Genomic DNA, 24,323 nt, shown 5'->3' on the forward strand with positions numbered 1-24,323 from the left:
AGGTCAGCCATATGTCTGCTGTATTGCTTTCTTCAGTCTATGAACTGCTGTATCTGTTAACTGGGGAAAAACACATATACTTTAAAAAGGATTGTTTCAATATATTCCTAAAGTGAAGATGTAGACCAAGACTGAAATTACTAAACTTCTAGTATTTTCTTTTAGCTCTAAATTTCAGGATTTATGTAGCAAAAATGTATGTATGCATGTCTGTGTGTTTGGGTGCATTTTTATACACATGCACTACAGTGACGGTCAAAATGAGGTTTTATGGGCAAAATGTTGCCATTTGTACGGGGCCTAAAAATTAAGGATCCTAGCTACACATAGCCCAGAAGAATTCGAAACTGCCATAAGCCCTATTCAGAAATGGGGGGAGGGAAGGAGTGAAGCAAAGGAATTACTGGACATTTTCATTAATTCATCTAAAAAGAGCGTATACCTTGAAACTATATGAACAAAACAAGTGAGCAGTTGTGCTTTGAAAAAATACAACTACCCACAAATATACTGTTTCTCAAATATATGCTCTATTTTAGATGCATTCTCTCTAAAATATCATTCATTTATCTGCTTGGGCTTTTATGCTCCTTTTATTCTAATATACGGGGCCGCAGTGGCTCAGCGGTTAAGACGCTGAGTCAGAGAACCATTAAGGACGGCAGCTCGGCAGTTTGAAACCCGAGAGCGCGAGCCGCATGACGCAGTGAGCTCCTGTCAACTTGTCCCAACTCCTGCTAACCTAGCGGTTTGAAAGCATGCAAATGCAAGTAGATAAATAGCTACCACTCCAGTGGGAAAATAACAGGGACATGAAAGGAGCCCCCTTGGGCATCCCCCGGGCAACAGTGACGTCACTGGCAAATCCTTTCAATACAGAAGTGCCTTGGTAGGTGCTTCTGACACACACACACACATAAATAATCCAATATATAAGGGGCTGAAAATTTCCAATTTCAGTAGATTTAGAAACATAGAAGATAACGTGACATCGTTTTGTACACTTTTTAAAATTGAGGAGATCAGTGACATCTGTGCATTACTGCTTGTTCTCTTGCACTAGGCTCTGTAATGGCAGAATGTGCCATTTTAGTTTCAAATAAATCCTCTGCATATCAAGTTTATATTATTATTATCACTTATTATTTGCAGCAAAATGTGGACAAGTATTTTCCAGAATGCTATATATCGTATCCTCTTTTGTTTAACTTAGTATCATTAATGTATAGGCTTTACTCCTGTTGTGCATGTGCAGGTAGATATAATCACACCTCATTGTCCGAGTTGGGGGAGGCTGGGGGACGGCCTGGGAGGCCTGGCATGGCCCACCCATGGACAGGGTGTGTGTGTGTTACAGGTGGAAGAAAAAGCGGGAATGAGTTACCGGAGTGACTCGCTACCTTCCCTGCTGGCTTTGCTTGTGGGAAGCCGGCAGGGAAGGATGCTAATGGCGCTCACGTGACGAGGCTTCTTGCAATGTTGTAATTGGCAACTGGCACGCTGAACACCCAGATCGCGATCACATGACTGCGGGGGTGCTGCAATGGCCAGTACTTCGAGGATTGGTCACACATCCATTTTTTCAGTGTTGCTATAACTTTGAACGGTTGCTGAATGAATGGATGTAAGCCGAGGACTACCTGTACATAGTATCCTCTTTTGTTTAACTTGATATCATAAATGTATAGGCTTTACCCCTGTGGTGCACATGCAGGTAGATATAACCACACCTCATTGCATATTTTACATAATCGCATTATGTAATAATGTAATATACATCACATCTCTTAATGTAAAGCACTTACTTGTATAAACACTTGTTTCGTTTGGAAATCCTTCAGTTTTATTGACACCAACTTGTGCATATATTTCAAACCTGTATAACGTTCCAGGTTCCAAGCGATGAATTGACACATTAGTAGTATTAGAAGTTGTATTGCGAAAATGATCAGGTCCACCAAATTGTATTCGATAAGTGTAATTAGATGCATTTGTATCACTATTATTCCAATGTAAATCCAGGGATGTAGTACTGATGTTTTCAACTTTAATATCATAAACTGGACTGGGCTCTGTTTAAGAGAAAAAGGCGTTATTTTAGATACTGAATGGATTAAAGATTTTTTTATTACCATGCAACTTCTCAAATGGTACTGACAAATTATAGACGAAGGTATGTGGGCTTGCAAATAACGTATGCAAGAATACACTGTGGAAGAGGCATGGAATTACATGCACAATACTCTCCCTCATCCCAGCCAATTACTGTATGCCTCAATCTATGTGCAATGAACTATAATTATGCCTCAATCTATTTGCAATGATCAAAAAGTCTTCCATCAGAAGACTTTCCCCCCCATATATTGTGAGGCAATGTGAACAAGGCAGAATCACCAGTGGAAACAGTAATGAAACTAGCATTCTCAACTAAGGTCAGCCATATGTCTGCTGTATTGCTTTCTTCAGTCTATAAACAACAGAGCAGCTGTATCTGTTAACTCTGTTCACCCTCTGTTGAATGGCAAGGAAGGTTTCCATTTGCTCCTTTTCTAATAATGGAAATGTCTGCTTGCTTCTGACCTTATAAACATTTCCTATATAACCAATCTGATTAAATGCCCATGCAATCATTTATAAAATGGGCTGCAGATTAAATCAGACAACGCACTTATTTAAAAATGAACAGTCTTATTTAAACTGACATGACAAGCATCATCTCTAGCACTTAAAGTGATGCCAGTTATGCATTGTTACAGTACTAAGTTAGTTTCCTTCATAATTTAAAAAAAGATATAGATATATGACCTTTCTTCCCCACACTTTCAGCAGCAATCAGCGTGGTTAGGATGGCATAACCGCAACCAACATCTAAAGTAATAACTATTAAAATAGTAAAGGACTGCAGAGCAAAAAGCTCCAGTAAAATGTAAGTACATTTAAACTTATTGGCATATATTTTCATGAATAAATCAATTACAGCTCCTTTCATTCAGTCGTATTCTTACTTACTGGGGGGAGGGGGGGCAGGAGGAGGTAGAAAACTGCCAAAGCAGAAAGAGCCAAGAGAAAGGCTGGCTTCCATTTCTTTTGGGGGAAACTTGTTAAGTAATGATCAAGGATGCAACAGATGACGACTTAGAAAAACAGGTAGAGGAATATAAGAAGAAAGTGTGAGTCTGAAAAAGTTAGTTTTACCATTCCCACCCCCAGTTTCCTAACAAGTGGTATAAAATTTATAGTGGTTTGGGCTGAGCAACTACAGATGGGAAGCTTTAGATCCAGCAAGGAATTTCCACTGGATTAACAGGGAAGCTGGCAATTTGTACCAATTTCTTCCTCCTTACCCTCCAGTTCCACATTGATGGATTATGTGCCATCAAATCGGTGTCAACTCTTAGTGACCACATAGATTCGCTTCATGACGATCTATTGCTAACCTCGTCTTTCAGATCTTCCAATGGTGTACTCATCACCAGTGTAACTGTTCCTGGGAGATGGGAGCCCTCTTCTAGAAGTGGACTAAAAGCTATTAAGGGAAAGGGGATGAGAGAGCCTCCTCTCCTTCTGCCAGCAGAAGTTTCTCAGCTGAACCACTTGGGGATGCTGTTGACTAGGGAATAAAAGTTCTCAATTCAAACATTATCTTTACAGACCAAAATCCTTGGAAGTGGTCACTGCACCCTGTCTGGAACGCATAACAACCTGAAAACCAACAAAAAATGGGTGGTTGCATCGACAGTTATTGTGAAGGGGAGGCAGCTGGAATAAGCAGGTGGATTCTGGCTTACTGTATCATCTGATTGTGCTACAATTTAATTCTCATGGCATATCCAGGCGTAACTGCTTATTCAAACCCTTCCTTTTGCAAATGTAATTATGAGAGTAATTTCTCACAGTCAGAAGCAACTACCTGATACCAGAGCAGGCTAATATCAAACAAGTAGAAATTGTTTCTCCCATCCAAAAGAAGAGAGAATAGGTGTAGCTCAGGGTTGAACTGTGGAGTCTCTGGTCCTCTCTGAGCTTGGCTGTTTGCTTGCAGATATTTTATTACCTGAGTAGGTAACATCTAGTCAGGTAATAAAACATATGCAAGTAAACAACCAAGCTCAGAGAGGACTAGGACTCCAGCGAATGTCTTTAGCTGATTAAAACATGCAGGTAGAAGGAAAAGATAGAAGAATCTGAACTTTGATTACATAATAAATAATGCTTGCATCTGATACATAGTTCCTGGAATTCTTTCATAATGGCTTCATGAACTTTGCTACAATATATCTACTTATCAGACATTTGGTATCCTTGGAAGTCTATTTTTGTAGTTCTTGCGTAGATAGCCAATGACAGTAATGCAATACCGATAAACTGATTCTAGATCTCATTTTCTCACTGGCTACACCTAGTTCCAGGAAAAAATGGTGATCTCTTAATCATGGGCTAATAATTAGTTCATTTGAGTGAGCTCAAGTTACCCACCATGCATGCCATCATAACTTTCTCTCATCTTAAAATGTAAGAATGACATTCCTGTCAGATTGATCTTGGAAGCCATTTTCATGGAACTTCTAACCCATCACTTACTTGTAAAAATGTATTTGCAGCAAGTTTCATTAGAATTATTGAAATAAACTATATACTGAACACCGGGATAAAGCCCAGATATTGAATCGTTCCCAGACAGATGCACATTTGATTGAAAAGTTGCATTCCATATTGCAAAGTTGTCAGGTGACTGGATGCTTATTGTTGTTTCTGTTACTGTTACATTGTTTACAGAACTGCATTCGTTACCACCTATATAGGAAAAAAAGAAAAAGATAGCCACTGCTATATTTTCATGTAACTAGACTTTTATTAATAAGCGCAGCATTATTTAATTTTTATTCTTTATTAATAAGTGGGGGAAACAGTCTATAACTTATATGAGCTCCAGGTATCATGAACTGCACGAGAGAGGATGCTGTTAAGATCAGGAGGCATCTAGTACTGATGAAATGCTAGTGCATTTTGTACTAGCATGTTTGCAAAGGACATAAAGAGTGGCACAGGGCTGTGCGTGAACAGGGTATGCTGCATCCTCATGGATATCCTGCTGCTTCAGACTGTAAAAGGATGGTTTAAATAGTACAAGCCAACGCATCTGCATTCACAAATGTGATTTATTTAGCTTGGGCCTAGCATGTAGCGTGAACCCAATGTAGTTTATTTTAACAAACATGATCAATCATAGCTTAGCATGCTACATAAACCCGGTCACCATCTACACCACCATATGAAATACAGCAGGTCCCAGTTTAAGAACGAGTTCTGTTCCTAAATCTGCCTTAAGTCAAATTTGTATGTAAGTCGGAACAGTTATTTAACATCAGTTAGTTAAATGTTCGTCTTAGTATATAGTATATATTTTTACCTTTCTATGCAAAGAAAACACTTCCAAATACAGTAAAACATCTTAAACATAATAAAACACAAAGTAGTATTTGTATTTATTTATTAAATTTATATCACCACCCATCTCCCCCAATGGGGGACTCTGGGCGGTTTACAATAAAATAACACTAAAAACATAACCACCTAAACATAACCACCTAAAAATTACCATTAAAATATACATAAAAACAGATGTAAAATCCAAGTGGAGATGGAACACAATCACTAAGAGGTGCTATGGCACCAGCCATCCCCAGGTGGAGCTATCTCTCTCCCCCTCCCAAGCAAGGCGGCAGAACCAGATCTTAAGTTTCTTCCGGAAGTCCGAGAGCAAGGAAACCTGTCTCAACTCCAGGGGCAAGATGTTCCAAAGGGCGGGCGCCACTGCAGAGAAGGCTCGCCTCCTGGACCCTGCTAGATGAAATTCCTTTATTTAACCCGAAACATTGTACTTAACTTGAATTTTTAATACGATAGTCTTTATGGCAGTCTGTTCTTAACTAGGAGTCGTCTGTAAACCAGGACGTTCTTAAACTGGGGACCGGCTGTATACAATGTTACCTTTCAATATTCATAAACTTGTCTTTGTGAAGAGCAGTGTATTTCAAATTCTAGGTTAAATACAATGATCTTTCCTAGACCACATACAGAGATATATGGTTTAAGTATTTATACAAACACACTGAGTGCTGATTCTACAAAAACTTTTAGGCATAACACTGGAAGTAGGATATATAACAGAACAGTACTTACATGCAGCAGTGACTTTTATCTGTAAAACAAGAAATCATACACAGTATTAGAATACATTGAATCCTTTATACTACGGGACACACTCATACTAATTGTGTATCTCTGTATCAGTGTTATTTATTATTTATTTATCCAATTTGTCCCCGCTCATCTCCTCCCATCAGGGGACTCTGGGCAGTTTACAATAATTAATTAAAACAACAATAATACAATGAATAAAATATACAATATAAAATTACAGCAATAAATAGTATAAATAAGAGTAAAAAATAAAAAGTCCAAGCAGCAAAAGAATCAAAAACAGTCCAAGTACGGGTGGAGTGGTCCCATACTTGGTTATAACAAAATAATTACACTAAGAACCAGGAATTCAGTTCTATCACACCATGGTCAAGTTTAGAAAGTGTATTGACTCAGATTCAAATTAATGTCTCCCCTTGACTGATATCCAGTGAAATTATTAGCTGCAAATGTAAAATTTAATTCCATTCCATCAAATGGCTGAACATTATTGGACAGTGTTAACTGAAGCCATCTGATACAGGTAATCCTCACTTACTGACTGCAATAGGGACCTGCAACTCTGTGGCATGGTTGTTAAGCGTGACATCATGTGACCATGCTCACTTATGATATCAGTTCTTGGTGAATAACTGTGGGCCATTAAGCGCTATGTCACGGGACTGCAACTTGTGACTTCCTACTGGCTTCCCCATTGACTTTGCTTGTTGGAAGCCAGCTGTGAAGGCTGCAAATGGCGATCACATGACCATGGGATGCTGTGACTGTCATAAATGTGTGCTGGTTGCCAAGCACCCGCATCATGATCGTGTGACCACGGGGACACTAGGATGGCCAGACGTAACTTGGAGGACCAGTCATAAGTCTCATTTTTCAGCACCTTGTCACATTGAATGGTCGCTGAATGAGTGTTCAGTAAGCGAGGACTACCTGAATTGTAAAATAAAATTTCATCTGTCAGTCAAGTGATAAGAATACATATTAGCCATATATTCCAGATCCAGAAGCCAATTTATACTGAATCCAAAATTTTTCCCAGCTGCACAAGAGCCTGGTCTAAATTATGAAGGCTATGAAGGGAGCCCACCATTTCTCTTTATTTATAAAGGGTAGTGTGGTTACATATAACCTAGAGGTCACAACTATATATAGTGACACCTACAGTTCCCAGCCCAGCTTTAAGTCCATGAATGCAATGGTCATTCAGGGTCTCAGAATGAAACTCAGTGTTTATAAGTTCTCTAAGCAAACAAGTAAATAAGTAAGACCATAACTTCTGGTCTATAAATTGGGCCGTCTGCTGTTTTACTACTTCTGATAAATTCTGACTCAGAAACGCTATACATTTTGCAAAAATACTGAAAGTACAGAAGTTCCTTATATAAATCCTTAATCATTCTTAAACTTATCTAAACATTGCCTCTAAAAACACAAATTAATCTGTTTTCCCACAATCTGTATTTCCAGCTGAAAAATTCACTTCCACATTTGATTAGAATAGTTCATATTTCACAAGGCACTCAGGACACACTGGAAGTTACCTCATGTAATACTAATAGAACACCACTAGAGGCCACAATAAAACCATAAATGCACCAAAACAATTTAAGAAACTTAATATTGACAGTTTCTGGATTGCCTTTCTCTTTCGTGAGGGAAAAGAGGATCATATTGCCTTCTTTCTCTTCCTGCAATGCATTTTATTCAACTTTTGTTTAGCTTTTCAGATTTAATACACAAATGTTGCAAAGTTAAATCTTATCCCCATCTCTAAAATCCCTCATACTCATTACCTGAATTTTGAAATCACTGATTTACTCATTCATCTTACCATTTTTATCTTGGCTTTCCATTTTAAAGGAATGCAAGAACATAAAATACTGCAAATAAAATAAACTCTATCACCTGCCATTTATCAGAGAATTTCACATCTATGTATCAACAAACAAGATGCTTCCTCAGCTCCCATCAGCCATCCAATTTCTGATGTAATGTAACAGTTTGGCTAAGAAGCTGGTTAGTTTTGTCTAGTCAGGCAGTCAAGCCCAATCTCCGTCTATATATATATATGAAAAAGCCAGTGCAAACTATAGGTACATTGATTTTTTAAACCTGTATCTAGCTCTTCCCATTTGTTTTTAAATTAAGATACTTGACATTTATAGTATTTTTTTTCTAAATATGACTATATCTGAAAGGATAGGAACTACACCTCTAGCACCAATTTTTGTTGTTATTAGATATTTTCAATACTTTGTATATAAACAGCAATGTGGGGGGGGGGCAAATTCTGGATTTGCACAGCACATTAGACCAGGATAAACTGGACTGAGTAGTTTGTGGTTCTATATGTTCTGCCAGGTCAACCTTTATCTCATCATGTAGTGTGAATTAGGCCCTTACTGTAAGTCAAAAATGGCTTATTTGTACACAGCACACTATAAGAATGAAGAAACATTCACTGAATTTCATTTTGTGGATTTCATTTTGGCATGTTGTATTGACACAACCAGAGGGTTCTTTTCCACCTATTCCTACTAGCTTCAGGGAACAGGGAACAGAACAAGCACCTCTGATTTGCGGGTGGGTTAGGAAACCCGTGGTGGCACTTTGGGTGACCGTGTGATTGCCATCATTTCTAAGAATGACTGCCTCCTCCTCAAAATGCCCCCACCTCCAGAGACTGGATTAATGAGGAAGGGTTTCAAAGTGCCTGTCTAGGCTGCACTGGTAAATTTAATTGGGGGGTGGGAGGTGGGGAAACCAACAGAAAGGGTATGGATCTGAGATAACACAGGTGTGATATTATGGTAGTCAAAGTATTGCCAGATATTCTGATTTGTACTCAGTGTATATTCCACTAGACAATTCCTGTCCCCATCTTCCCTTCCACAGTAGCCATCCATAACCACATAATAGTTAAAGAGTGTTGCTACACAGTATTTTTTATTGCTGGTTTGCAAGCATCTAGCGTTCAAAGTGATTAAATAAATTATCTGCTATCACAGGTTATACATTACCTTCCCTATCCATAACTTAAGAACATTTTGTCCAGAAAACTCTTCTAAGTACTAATTCTTTGATTGCATAATGTATTATTACATATGCATTAACTCACTTGGATTACGTTATCTGTTCTGCGTTTAGGAAGTTATTAACTTATCTATACCAGGAAGTTTTAATGTTACTTTTTGAAAGGACATCATAATAATTTACATATATCTAAGCTTCAACATAACCAATCTCCGCCTATATTTTTTGTAATTCATTCACATAGATTATCACTCTGTTTTTTTTCTTCTCCCTGTATCCAAAGGTACATACCCCTACCAACAGAAGCTCACATTCAGGGCATTTGCTGAAGCAGTGTAGTCTTTAAAGCATGACAGAGTAATGCCTTTTCCTCTAACCTTAGATTGTTTTAATTTGCAAAGGCCTGACATCACATGCAGATAATACTGCTTGGTAGTGAGGGACTAGTAAATCTATTCAGTAGGTGCAAAACCTAAGATGAATGAAACATTTAGCAAAGGTGTCACCTCCAGATGAGCATGAACGTCTTGGGATGAAATATGGAAGTAGCCCCTTCCGACTTTGGAGGCAAAACCGATCGCAGCCAGATGTACTTGATTCAGTGGTTATCTTTATTTGGAGAGTTAAAAGTCCCCCTTTTTGGAAATCTTTGGCAAAATCTGTTGCTAATCTAAATATTCTATGTATTTCAAAAACAGGTTATTTATGGTCTGGTTTGAAAAGTAATCTAATTCTACTTTTCAATTATTTTAATCATCTTAAGTAGGCTATATTTTATATATTTATAGGTTATAGAGCAATTTTTATTTTAAACCTTTTTGACATTTAAATGTTAATATATATTAACAAAATAGACATTTGTATATGTTTTATAAGTTTATTGCAGATCATATTGTTAAAAAAATGTGTTTATGTTAAGTACTACTCTATTACCTTTTTTACTACATAAAAAGGTTCATCATAACAAGCTTGGAATAATGAAGTAAAGCCAGTAAAACCTGAAATAAAAGCTCCAATTACGTGTCCGTGAGATTCCCCATCTCACTGGCAAGCTAGAAGTATTTTGCAACTTTCATCTACAAAGTTACAGATCACTGTGTAGTATCCTTGTAGCTGGTCAATCATATGCCAATTTTTTGATTCTTAGATACTAGACTTCTGGATAACGTGAGTGAATATGTTACTTCTTCTGACGTATCCATATGCCTGTAGTATTATGTATGTGCTCAACAAGCACTATAAATGGATAGAGTTCTGTAACTCTAGAAGAAACCAGAACAGCTTATTCAAGGGTATGTCATTTTTTGACCTTGAGAATACTAAAAAAAATTGGGATATAAATTTTATAAATAAGTATGTTTTAATAGCTATATAGCCTTTTCAGCTTATCTCAGGAGCTTCATGATTCTCTCAAAAATGCAGCGTTGCCTTATATATTGAAATATTTGACATGGAACAGGATTCCCACTTTGTGAATCAGTTCTTTCTTCAATCAATTTTTAAAAAGTCTCTGTTCAGGTGACCTATAAACAAAAAAATGAAACTATTTTCTGTCAGCAACAAGGATCCATTAGCTCTCAGATCTTAATAGGAGGAATAGTAACCTCCATACAAGTTTTTGAACTAGTAATTATAAATATGAGAAAAAGAAGGTTAGTTCTCTTAGAAAGGAAACAAAGCGTATGTGGCAAAGATAACATAGCTCTACTTATAGAAATGTTTCTAAAGAATTTAGAATATATGGAAATTCAAGGTATAAATGCTGAAATATAAGGATTGAACTATGTCAAAATTCAATTCAAAATTCAAGACAGTGTCAAAGAAGCAAGAAAAGAAGAGGAAGTCCTCTGACAGCTTTACAAAAAATCATCAGTGTAATTAGGTTGGAAGTTCCTCTTCACTTGCCCAGAGACATACAGAAAAAAGTATAATGTGGCAAGGCACAAACTCACTGAAGGGTTTTCTTTAATCCTTCTGACAAAGAAAGATGCTACCTGGATTACTGGCTGCCTATCCATATACTATGCCCAACCTCACATTTTACAAAACAAAAACATGTGCTGATTGCCCATGGAAAAAGTGATCACCTTACTGGACGAATAAACATATGACGTTTCTTAACAAGCAGCGGACAAGTAAATAGTCCTTGTATGTCATTTATCTCCTTCAGATCAGTGAGTCTGCCTTGATCCATCTCATGTAAAGCAAGATTTCTATTAGCAGGTCTACCAGAATATAGGAGTTGGAGGAACAGCACAAAACAGCAGTTTCGTATGTGTCAGGGAATACAAATCTTAATCAGAGTGTAATAAAAATTGCTCTTAGTGAGTGAAGTTCAGGAACCATAATTTTAGAATTCTTAGTCTAGAATATGCAGGAGAAAAATCTATGACACATCGTAGAAATTTCCATTGAAGGAAAATTCTATTTTTCAGAAAAAAGCAGAGGTTCAAGGAAACTGTGATATTACATCTAGCTGATCTTGGCTGAACTTGAAAACCTAAGCAGCACTGGATCATGCTTGATGAGAGAACACCAGGAAATCCCCAAGTTGAAAGCTAGACTGGGAAGTCAAAGTATCAACCAGGAAAAGAAGTAACTATTTCTGTATGGCAGCCAGCATGAACAACAACATGGATATGTCTATGTAGTCATTAGCAGCTGAGTTCAACCTGAGGAAGACTTTACTCATTTAACAGTGCCAAAAACTATTAAGTCTGTTCTAATATTGGACTATATCTACTTATATACAAATTCTACTCCTAATCAGCAATTTTTGCAATGCCTAAATTTCTCTTAATCTCACCATTTTTTCCTCTAGGCAACTGATTTACAAAGCACTGTGTTTGAAATAAAGAGAATCTAGGATTACTTGTTTGACCAAGGCTGTATTCTTCACTGTTAAATAGCTAAACAAGTGAAGATCCCATTTTCCCATTCTGGACATAGGTATAGCTTCATTCCAACCATTTCATTAAGCAAAAGAGGAATAAACATTTAATTAAGGACTTCTTCCATACAATTTGATCTTTTGCATTTTAGTGAATCAAGTAATCTAGCCTATCCCTCAATTTATTATTCTGTTTGCTACTATCAGATATTTTGTCTACCATATACTATACAGTTACATTACAGAGCACTATTATATATAAAAAACACCCATCAGGATTCAGCAATAGTTTCAGAGGAAATCAGGCAAAACTTTATAAACATCCACAATCAAGCTATTTCAATGGGAATTCTGAAAACCTAGGGCCTAGATTTACAGATTTAAATAAACCATAATGTGATTTAATTTTGGTTTAGTATGTTTTTCATGTTACTCAAACCATGGCTAAAACTGATTAAACAAACCATAGCTTATCATACGTAAACCCAGTTACTGAATTTCTGAAAAGTGTTTAGATTTAAGAGTGTGTGTATGTATGCATGTGTATGTGGTAAGTATTTCTTCTCTCCAGTGGCCAGAGAAGAAATGTCCATGGAAGAGCAACTAGATGGGAGGGGGCAGTCCTGCAGCAGGCCAACTGACCCTCTGAAGACTCCTACTCCATGCAGCATGGAATGTTTTCATTGGAGGGCTTTGAGAGTGTTCTGAATGGAAACACCCCTTTCCTACTGGATCATCTTGATCCAGCTTCAGCCCATCTCAGCAGCAGGGTCTGTTGTGAGAACATGTCCCTAATAAACAGTAAGCAAGCTATCTTGGAGGCAGATCAAGGAGGCTGTACAGGTAAGCCCATAACCACACCCATTCTAGTAAAACTAAAGGATCAGTGAGATACATAATGAAAATGTGCAATATTTCAGCACCAAATGGGCTTTTGGCTTATGTGTCAGCAGCAAATGTGTACTATGTCCAGAACAAGTCATGGAAGAAGAAAAAATAATCAGTTTATTTGTTCATGTGCAAGCCAATTCACTCCCCCCTCTCTCAATCCATGTATTTTAAATATAGCTAACAGTACCATATGAGCCATAATTTGCACATACCAGAGAGTCCTTGCTTAACGACCACAATTGGGACTAGAATTTCAGTCGCTAAGTGATGCAGTCATTAAGCGAAACATCACATGACCGGACCTGATTTTATGACCATTTTTCCTGTGGTCATTAAGCAAATCACTACAGTTATTAAGTGAATCATGGTCATTAAGCAAATCAATGGTTCCCTATTGATATGGCTTGTCAGAAGCCAGTTGGGAAGGTCGCAAATCACAATCACGTGACGGCAAGACATTGCAACTAGTTGTAAATGCGAGCTGGTTGCCAAGTGCCCAAATTGTGATCATGTGACCATGGGGGGTGGTGTGACGGTCATAACTTTTTTCAGTCCTGTCATATATCCAAACCATCGCTAAACGAATGGTTGTTAAGCGAAGACTACCTGTAATCCTTGGAGGGGTATGGGTATTTCTCTAAACCTTCACTTCTGTGCATCATACTTATAATCATTTTACTAAACTACTACAGTAAACAATTTTCATAATCTGAGACATCTGCATTCAGCATGAAGACTTCATTCAACTCAGCCCCTGGAATAATTATGAGGGTTAAAAGTTTAGACAACATTTACAAATCAGAGTACAAAAAGTAAGCCAAGGAATCTGCTAGCAAATCTAAACATCTCAGATACTCTTGGACTTTTCTTATCTTTTGGCCAGCTTTTACATTTGAAGTAGATTAGTGTATCTATAGATGAGGTACTTAGAACATCACTATAATCAAGCAAGAGAGGCTTTACACTTCACTGACAAGCTTATATAGAACAGAACTATGCATTATTACATGTTGCAACTCTCTCAAGTGTTCACTTCATTTAGTTTTTAGCTTCTTCCACATCTACTTTAATGTTAATATATGGAGAGCTGAACTCAATTATATGCACAGCTGGCATCTAAAATTTAATCCATATGTTATTTTTTAAAATAACATTTTATTAGAATTTTACAATACAATAAAAGTTAAAAAAAAGAAAAGAAAAATGAAAAAAAGAAAAAGAAAAGAGTTAGAAAAAAGAAAAGTGAAAAAAAAACCCAGAATTTTGACTTCCACCCTTCTTTCTATCAAGCAATTGTCATCTTAGTCTTTCCCCTCCCTCTTTAAACCTTTCTAATCCCCAAATCTATAAATAATCAGTTCTGTCTTTTCTTCTTTCAGCAAAAAGTCCCACCTTAGGCATGAAAGCCGGCTGGGTGACCTTGGGCCAGTTACTGTTTCTCAGCCCAACTCATCTCACAGGGTTGTTGTGGGGAAAAGAGGAGGAGGAAGGAGTATTAGGTATGTTCGCCACCTTGAGTTATTTATAAAGATAATAAAGGTGGGATAGAAAATAAATAAATAAAAATAATTTTAAAAAACCATATAAGGGTTCCAGTCTTTAAAAAAGACGGTATCTCTGTAAATGCTCTTAATTTGTATGTCTCCTTTTTCACTTTCACTCTAATAATTCTATCACCTTCTATTTGTGTCCCTAGTGAAAACCTCCAACGCGAAAATAAATAGCAGTGAAAGTGGGCATTCTCATCTTGTCTCCTTTTGAGTATGACATGGTCTTGATAGTTCACCATTAACTATTATTTGGACTGTCTGTGATTAATATATTGATTTTATCCATTTGATGAAATTATCTCCAAAGTCCATTCTTTCCATGGTTTTAAATATAAATGTCCAGTTCAAATTGTCAAAGGCTTTTTCAGAGTCAAGAAAAATCAACACTGTTTGTCAGTATGCTGTTCTAAATATTTTATTATGTTAACATTTCTTATATAGGTAGTCCTCACTTAACATCCATTTGTTCAGCGACTGTTCAAAGTTACAATGGTGCTGAACGAAGGGACTTATGACTAGTCTTCAAAGTTCTGGCTGCTGCAGCACTCCTGTGGTCATTTGAACAAAATTCAGGCCCACTGGGGCCCACCCACATTTACAACCATCTTTTGGCTTCCCACCTGCCCACTGCCACCAGCTGCCCCCATGCCTAGGCCTGCCTGCCACCAGGCCCGCCACACCACATGCCACTACTGTACCGGCTGGGGCCTTCTTTCATGCTAGTGCAGCCAGGGCTTTGCTCCCCCCCCACCCAGGGTCTCCATTTGCGAAAAAAGCCCGGCATGTGAAAGAAGGCCCTGGCTGCACCGCTGTGAAAGGAGGACCCTTCTGGTTGGGGTCTTCTTTTGCAAATGGAGGTCCTAGGCAGGGTATAAATGGAAGCCCTGGGCAAGGCATGAGAGAAGCCCCAGATGCATCAGTGTGAAAGGTCCTGGCTGTTACAGTAGTGCCATGTGGTGTGGTGGGTGTCCTGTTCAGACTATGCAACCAGGCAGATTAATATCAAAAGTAATCTTTATTAAATAACTATTTACAATAAGTAAGTCCTTGAAGTACAAAACTTTGGGTCCAATAAGCCGACTGGAACACTGCAGACAGTGGAACAAGACTGCTGAATGAAATGGAAAAGGCTGGAAACCACTGAAATTCAAGGTACTATGAAACTGGAAACAACAATTCTCGAAATGGAACAATACTGGAGTCTTGAAGCAGGACTACGAACTGAACATGAAGCTGGACTTGGCTAGGAACTCTGGACTAGAGTAAAGCTCAAGGCAGAACTAGAACTTGGAGCAAGGCTGGACTTGACTAGGGACTCTGGACTAGAGTGTGGCTTGAGGTAAAACTGGAACTCGGAGCAAGGCTGGAAACTTGGAGCAAGACTGGACTCGGCTGGAAGCCCTGGACTAGGCTGGATTCTCTGGACTGGAGACGTGGAGCAAGGCTTGGAACTCGGAACTAGGCTGGACCCGGCTGGAAGCCCTGGACTAGATTGGATCTTCTGGACTGGAGACTTGGAGCAAGACTTGGAAGCAAGGCTGAACTCAGCTGGAAGCCCTGGACTGGACTGGGACACAGATCCTGAGCAAGACAGATGTGAAATTCCTGAACACAGCTGAGTGTACAAAGCGTGGCTGCACAGGTCTGAGGACAAATAGCGGTGCTGGACTTTCAAGGTGCAACTACGGTGCTGAGGAGATTGCAGAGTTTCAAGGCTGGATGCAAAGCGGAGGCTGCTGGGTGCAGCTGACGCAGATTCCTCGGTGGCAGCAGAAGCAGATTTCAATCCCTCCTCGGAGTGGAGCAAAGGGGCTGATTCCTCTTCGGCAACAGACACTGTCTCCGACGCAGGTAAGGACTCTTCTTCTGAAGCTGCAGGCTTGGAGGATCAGTTGTCTCCGGCAGCCCACTCTTCGCGCGGCTGCCTTCTATTCCGATCTTTGGCGTGCTTGGACCCTTCTGTAGCCAATTGGGTTGCTTTCTCCTTTGTGCGCTTTTCAGCTCATTGTTGGCGCGCGCTTATTGGAGGATTCAACTCCTCCTCCGAATCTTGGCTAATCAGCACCCTGGGTTCTTCCCGCGCTGCTGACTCATCCTCGAGTTTTGTTTTCCCGGTTTCAGCCAGGTAAGTTTTTAGTTCCTCCTCTGACTTCTGAGTTTCACTTTCCGAGTCAGAGGCAGGCTTGGTTCTGACAGTGGGCATGGTGGTGAGCAGGCCCAGGCGGCGGGGGCAGTTGGTGGTAGCAGGTAGGTAGGCAGCCGAAAGGGCAGAGATGGGGGGGAGATAGGCAGGTGGGGGGAGTTCAAGGGGAGGCAGAGGACGCTGTCTCTTACCTTACTGAGACCCGGGGCTGGGAAGGACCAAGCCACAAATGGCTTGGATCAAGGTGAGTCCTCGCCTAATGACTGGTGGGATTTGATTAACAATGGCAATGAGGACTGCTAGATTGCCATCACTAAGCAATCTGTTTATGTGATGTTGCACTTTACGACCACATCGCTCAGCGATGGAAATTCCGGTCCTAATTAATGTTGTTAACTGAGACTACCTGTATTGTCTCTCAGTTGTCTTTTGGGTATACACACTGGCCTTTATGCATAAGATCCTTCATAACAGCTTTCATTCTTTCTGCTAAAATTGCTGAAAATACTTTATAATCATTTAATAATGATATTGGACAGTAAAATTTTGGTAGTATTGGATCTTGACCTTCTTTGTGTATTAAATCAATATTTGCTACTTTCCAAGATTCTGGAATAATTCCATTTTGTAAAACAGAGATCATTACTGTTTGTAAAGGCAGTGTCAGCTCATCTTCAAAATATTTGTAGTAAAATGCAGGTAATCCATCAGGGTCTGGGCTTTTCCTGATTTACTATTTTTTATAGCATCCATTATTTTGGTCCATGCTGCTCAGTGAATTTAGGCAGCTTTGACTTCTCTAGATAGTCATCTATTTTCTCCTTTTGAATCTCCTCACCCCTGTATAATTTTGCATACTATTTTTCAAATTATCTCTTGCATTTCCATATTGTCTGTTCTCATATATTTTCCTTTTCGCAATTTTAATATTTTTTCTCACTGTCTTTCCTCAATTTATACACTAACCATTTCCCTGGTTTATTTGCTCATTCAAAATTTTTTTGCTTTTTCATGTCAACATGTAAAACTCTTCATGGTCTCATGCCACAGTGACCCACACAATTCAGAGATTGTATAATGCATTAGATGTATCTAATTCATTTTATGCTAAGTTCTCATGGCCAAATGCGAGCAATATTAACATGAACAATAAATAAATAAATATGTATGAGAACTTTCCTAAGAGATACTAATTTATCTTACCTATCTCCATACTGTACAGCTGACATTTTAACTATTTGCAGTCAACATGCTTTTTAAACTAGTACTTTAAGCCATATGCAGAAATAACTAGTTTAACTTTATTGCAAGGAGGAAAGCAAAGTTTAAAAATCTGAGTCAAACAGCCTCCTTTATGCATGCCACACAGTCTATGCAAATGCATGCAGTAAATTGTTACTTCACTGCCTAGAATAGCTAACTACATTATGACTGAGTTTTCACCTCCCACACAAATAACTGTTTAAAAGCATATATAAAAACTGCACTGACAATGAATAATATATGTGTGTGTGTGTGTGTGTGTTATCAATTCCATCAACATGTACAGTGGTTTGTGAAACCTTTTGAATTTCCAGTATTTCTTCATAAATACGACTTAAATATGATATGTTCTCCACACAATTCCTAAAACTAGATAAAGAGAATCCAATTACACAAATGAGTTAAAAATATTATATTTGTTCACTGAGTTATTGAGGAAAATGATCCAAAGCTACATATTTGTGTGCGGCAAAGGTATGTGAACCTCTAGGATTGTCAGTTCATTTGAGGGGAAAATTAAGAGTCAGGGTTTTCAGTCAATGGCATGATAATCAGGTGTGTGTGTGGAAGGTCCTGACTTACCTAAAATACAGAATTCTTGGTCTTCACTATCAGTCTGATCTTTACAACACAGGTATGCAGAAATGTGTCATGGCTCAAACAAAGGAGATTTCTGAGGATTTCCAAAAAACAGTTGCTGCGGCTCACCAGGCTGGAAATGGCCACAAAACTATTTCCAAAGAGTCCACTGTCAGGCAGATCATGTACAAATGGAGCAATTCAACTCCACTGTTATCTTTACCATGAGTGGTCAACTAACCAAGATCATACCATGAGCAAGGCATGTAATTCTCTGGGAGGTCTCAAAGAACCCCACGGAAGAACAAAAGTTCCTCTAAGGAACTAAAGGTCTCTCTTGCATTGGGAATGTCAGGGTTCATGAGACCACAATCAAGAGAACACTGAACAACAATGGTGTGCATAGCAGGGTTGCAAGGAGAAAGCCACTTCTCTCCAAAAAGAACCTTGCAGGCCATCTACAGTTTGCGAAAGACCATGTGGGTAAGCCAGAAGACTATCAGAAGCATGTTCTGTGGATGGATGAGACTAAAATAGAACTTTTCGGCTTGAAAGAAAAGCATTGTGTTTGGTGAAAGGCAAACACTGCATTCCAGCATAAGAATCTTATCCCATCTGTGAAACACGATGGTGGCAGTATCATGGCCTGCTTTGCTACCTCTGGACCAGGACATTGATGGAACTATGAATTCTGAATTGTACCAGCAAATTCTATAGGAAAATGTTAGGGGGTATCTATCCATGAACTGAAGCTCAAGAGAAAGCAGGTTGTGTAGAAAGACAAGAACCCAAAACACACAAGTCATACAACCAAAGAATGTTTAAAGCAGAAGAAAGTTAATGTTTTGGAATGGCCAAGTCAAAGTTCTCACTTTAATCCTACAGACATGTTGTGGAAGGACCTGAAGTGGGCAGTTCATGAGAGGAAGCCCACACCAACATCCATGAGTTGAAGCTGTTCTGTAAGGAGGAATGGGCTAAAATTTCTCCAAGCCAATCTGCAGAACTGATCAACAGTTCTTGGAAATGTTTAGTAGCAGCTATTGACCAAAGGGAATGCACCAGTTACTGAAAGCAAAGGTTCACATATGCTTGCCACACCCAAATATGTAACTCTGGATAAGTTTCCTCAATAAATCAGTGAACAAGTATAATGCTTTTGTCTCATTTGTGTCATTGGATTATCTTTATCTAGTTTTAGGACTTGTATGGAGAACAGATCACACTTTAGGCCATACTTATGCAGAAATATTGGGGAAGCTGGCAGGGAAGGTTGCAAGTCACTCCGGTAAGTTGCTGCCATCTTTTCCCCCTCCTGTAGCGACCCCCACCCACGTGCAGCCTCTGCTGGCATTTCCCCAACTCACGCGTGGCCTGTGCCAGCCCTTCCCTGGCCTCCACCCACCCCCGACGGCACCCCATGTTCCTTACCTGGGACTCACACCTGGGGTTACAACAGCAACCAGGACTGCCTGGGATTGCTGTCGCTAAGCGATGCTGTCACGTGATGTCACGCTTTACTACAGGATTGCTTAGCAATGGCAATCCCGGTCCCACTTGCCATTATATCCCAAGAACTATCTGTATTCAGGTTCCTGACTTATTTTTAGATCTACCATAACATTTATCTAACTCATGCAACAACAACAAAAATGTCTTCAATCTTTTTTTTTTTTGCCAAGCTTCTCCCTTCTCCTTAAAGAGCAACCAGGTGACACTGACAAGTGATACAAGACAGCCAAAGAGAACAAGGATGATTACTACCCTTCTCAACCAAGGACATCTCTTCTGTGCCATATGCAAACTATGTATTTTCTAGAGAAAACTATCCAAACATTTATTGGCCCATAATGCCTGATATACATCATCCCCACAGTCTTCACTACTCGTATTTTTGTGAAATTGTATTGTCCCTCATTGTTTTAGGCTACCCTTTTCTTCAACCTCATGTATTCCAGATGTGTTAAACTACAGCTACCATCATCCCAGCCACTATAGCCATGCTGGTTGGAATAACAGGCACTACGGTTCAGACCATCTGGAGAACACGAGATTGTGGAAGGTTAATTTAAGATAAGCAAGCCTCAGAAACACATAGGACATCTATATAATCATCACTGTTAAAACTCTTTCAATAGGATAAGCATAGCCTAGCCATAATCTTTTAATTAACAGAGGTAGGGGATTCTAATCACTTCTGAAAGGGAAACATTACTACATTAGACAAGGTCTAATATAAGTCAGATTAATATACTTTATCATTGGTTCAGGGGAAACAGAATAATGCAGACAGCAAATACTACCAATAGGAAAAAAAACTATTATTACATGTAGATCTTTGGTAGTATTTCAGAAAGTTGACTCTTGTTTCATACTAAGCTCCTATATATCCTACTAGCTTGGTAAGACAGAGAAGGATACACAATACAATTTAGCTTGCCATTCAAAGAATGGCAAATTTCAAAAGGACATTGGAAGGGCCTTGCAAGATCAGGCCAATGGTCCAATTAGTCTAGCATTCTATGTCCCATAGTAGCTAAGTCCCTAGCAGTTGGTGTTTGAAAAATTGGTGGAGATTAGACAAAATGTATGTTTTGCAAACAGTGATCTAGAAACAAGGGTGATGGACCAACCCACTTCAGATCAGTCTACTAGTAAGCCTCCTCACATACATTATTTGCCTAGTAATCCAGGGAGAAAGCTTTTCTAATCTAGCTCAAACTTCCCCTTGCCATCCTAATGTTCTATGTGCAAAGACATTTTTTTACAAAGTAATTAGCATTAAATTAAGGATATCACTCATGTGCAATAGGGAAATATACAGACATGACCTCTCCCAAAACAAATCCTTTCTCACATTTTTTTTTTTTTTGCTATTCTTTCTACCACTTGGGAATATTGTAAAGAGATCTTACTGCTACACAACAGATAGGATATTACAGAGCAGAAAAAATACAGAATACAAGCAATGAAAGTGATCTGGAGCAATAGTCTTCATAGGATATGGTACAGCATCTGAGGGTTTTTAAAAATTTTTTTTAATAATAATTAAAAAAATGAAAGGATGAACAGAGGTGTGTAACACATATAAGGTACTGAGAAAGCCCCCCCTCCCCATATTAGAACTGGGAATCTTCCAGTGAAGCTGAATGATGGGAGATTCAAAACAAGTATAAAGACTCTCTGTAAACAGTGGAATTTGCTACAAAACTTCTAGTTGCTTAGCCTAATTAATGATGGATAAAGCTATCAATCTTCTATTTGTGTGTGTTTGTGTGTGTATCTGTACTGGAATTCACATACCTGTATCAGTTGCTAAGAAACAAGAGAGCAGGAGCATGCTAATATAGTCACATCTTATTTGTGGTTCTCCCACTGGGATATGATTAGCCACCATGTGAATTAAATGCTGGATTCACCTTTGATCTAATCCAGCCCAGCTCTTATTTGTCCATTGTTAAACTAAAATTCTAACACAGGAATCTAATTTACATAGAACCAGAATGCACCAGCTGTGAAAGAATTACATAATGTGTTTGTCACTAATGAAGAGGAAGATCTTTTCTATTCTGATGCTATAGCTCTGAAATTCTTTCCAATTGTAGTTACAAATGGAACTGATGTTGAATTCTTTTCACTGTTAGGTCAAAATGCCATTGCTGACCCGGACATATAGAACATTTTAATGCCTGAGAATAATCTTTGTTGATGTCCCTTAGACATACTGGTATAATGTTTATTTTTAAAATAATTTTATTATGTTTATTACTGATTTTATGTAAGCCATGCTTGGATTTTTGAATGAACATGTGTTTAAAAAAACAGAACATAATGAAAATGACATACAGGTAAAGCATACTGAAGCAACAAAGACTGTAACATAAACTTCGTAGAGACACTTTTAAATGATAAAGGCACCATGTTTCAAATAAATTTTCTTGCTTAACTATTTTCCTGCTACATATTATCCACTTGTACACAGCTTTACAAATGGAAAGATGGTTCTACAGAACACTTCATGATATCTAACCTCATAGTAGATGTCATAAAGAACCAGACCAGGTGAGTTCCATCATTATATTTTGACTAAATGAATGAAAACAAATAAAATCTCTCCAAGTTGCTTTGACCTGCCTTCAATCTGGAAATGGCTGGGCGTAGGAGAATTCAGGAGAATCCATATCCCAAGAAAGAGCTGCTTTCCTCACAGAAGTCATAAATGTGTCTCATCCTGCTGAAGAGTTTGAACTGCCAGCTTCATGGTGGACTAGTTCATTTGGGACCTCTAGTGACTGTCTAGCACCAGAATGGAAACTCCCTGAAGGTAACAGCAGAGACATACTAGACAAATCATGCACTCTTAGTTGTAGGTTATAGTGTCCTCTGAGATATTTTTTCTGGCTTGTCAAGTACTTTTAGTTCATATATTGAGTACTGATAACTACATCTTAATGTCCATGAATAGCTGCTCCTCAGTTTTTGACACCACATTCCCAGTCATGGTATCAAAACCAAGCACATCACAACAGCTTTCTTTAGGGGAATTCAGCTATGGGGCAGTTCAAAGTTTTGCTTTGAATTAAGTTTTCCCATTTCCTAAGCTTCTCTAATACTGATTCACATACTGATGTCTTGATCACAGAACCTGGAAAGATTCAAGAAATTGCCTTCCTCCCCTAGGAATATTATTCTGCCTAAACTGCATTTCACACTAGCTTAGCTATATTCTCAGTTGCTTTGTGAAGGCAGCTTAAAAAGCAAGAAATGAATACATAAAATAAATAAATGTTTGGGCTCCATATGAAACAAACCAAGCATTTTCAAATAGACTATACTGGTTTTTAATTAACAATCTGCATAGCCGAACCGAACCAAACAGAACAAATCCTTCCTGATAGCCAGGCAGCAAAGCATTAAAGCTGGACAACCATACAGTAATTTACAAGCAACTCAAAATATTATATAGATAGAAAATTTATTGTTTGCTAAATCATTTGAACTTGTTTAAAAGGACAGAATAAGTACTTGTTCTGGGTATATTTCTCTCCTCTCCTTTCCTCCATCTCTTGTGTTAGCCTCCTTTCCTTCACTATCCATTCCATGTGCCATAGACATCTTAGAATTACCAGCAACGACAATCCTTTATGTCTTGAAAAATGATAACAACTAACAATACTACTGGCAAGTTCTTCTAGGCAGCTATTCTTGTCTGTTGCCTAGTCAACAAAAGCATTCCTGCACCTCTATAAACAGTACAATTCATTATTTCCCTTCCCTCAAGACTGGGCAGCCACTCCCAAACAAGTCAGACTAACTAAAAGATCTCTTGATGATAGGAACCTCTGAAAGGATAAATCAAATTAATATATTGCTATGTTTAACTTCCTATGCTTACTTGTAGTAGGCAGCATACTTAAGCAATGATTAAGAAACTATCCCAACCAATCCAAAAGAGAGGGAACAATTCTGGCATTTTCAGTAAAACTTTAGCACGCAATTGCATCAGAAAAGAATATTCTGTGAATGGGGCTCTATGTTTTTAATTAGCTGCTACCAAACAGATTGCATTAGGGAAAAACAGAGAAGTTATTTTAAGAGTAAAATATGTAAATTATTCCCTATTCAGTAAAGTTTTACTTTATGAACAGATATGTGAAAGGAAAAAAATACAAAGCACATGCATCTGGTCTGCTCTTCCCCATTCCATTAAAAAAAAATCAAGCAAAGAAGAAAAGTAAAGACAAGTATGTGGATCTCTCATGGGGCCAGC

At 38.4% G+C, this 24,323-nt stretch overlaps 1 protein-coding gene across 1 annotated transcript in view; it reads right to left on the reverse strand.

Moving 5' to 3' along the window:
* Positions 1–24,323, reverse strand: part of PTPRJ (protein tyrosine phosphatase receptor type J) — a 110,872-nt gene that overhangs the window by 44,273 nt on the left and 42,276 nt on the right. The window contains exons 2-4 of the mRNA XM_063289368.1: positions 6,184–6,202; positions 4,582–4,794; positions 1,806–2,072 (exon numbers count right to left, since the gene is read on the reverse strand). Of these exons, the coding sequence (XP_063145438.1) occupies positions 1,806–2,072; positions 4,582–4,794; positions 6,184–6,202 (499 nt within the window). The remainder of the gene's footprint in view (positions 1–1,805; positions 2,073–4,581; positions 4,795–6,183; positions 6,203–24,323) is intronic.

The sequence above is a fragment of the Candoia aspera genome, chromosome 1 (assembly GCF_035149785.1).
Source record: "Candoia aspera isolate rCanAsp1 chromosome 1, rCanAsp1.hap2, whole genome shotgun sequence".
NCBI classification, from domain to species: Eukaryota; Metazoa; Chordata; class Lepidosauria; order Squamata; family Boidae; genus Candoia; species Candoia aspera.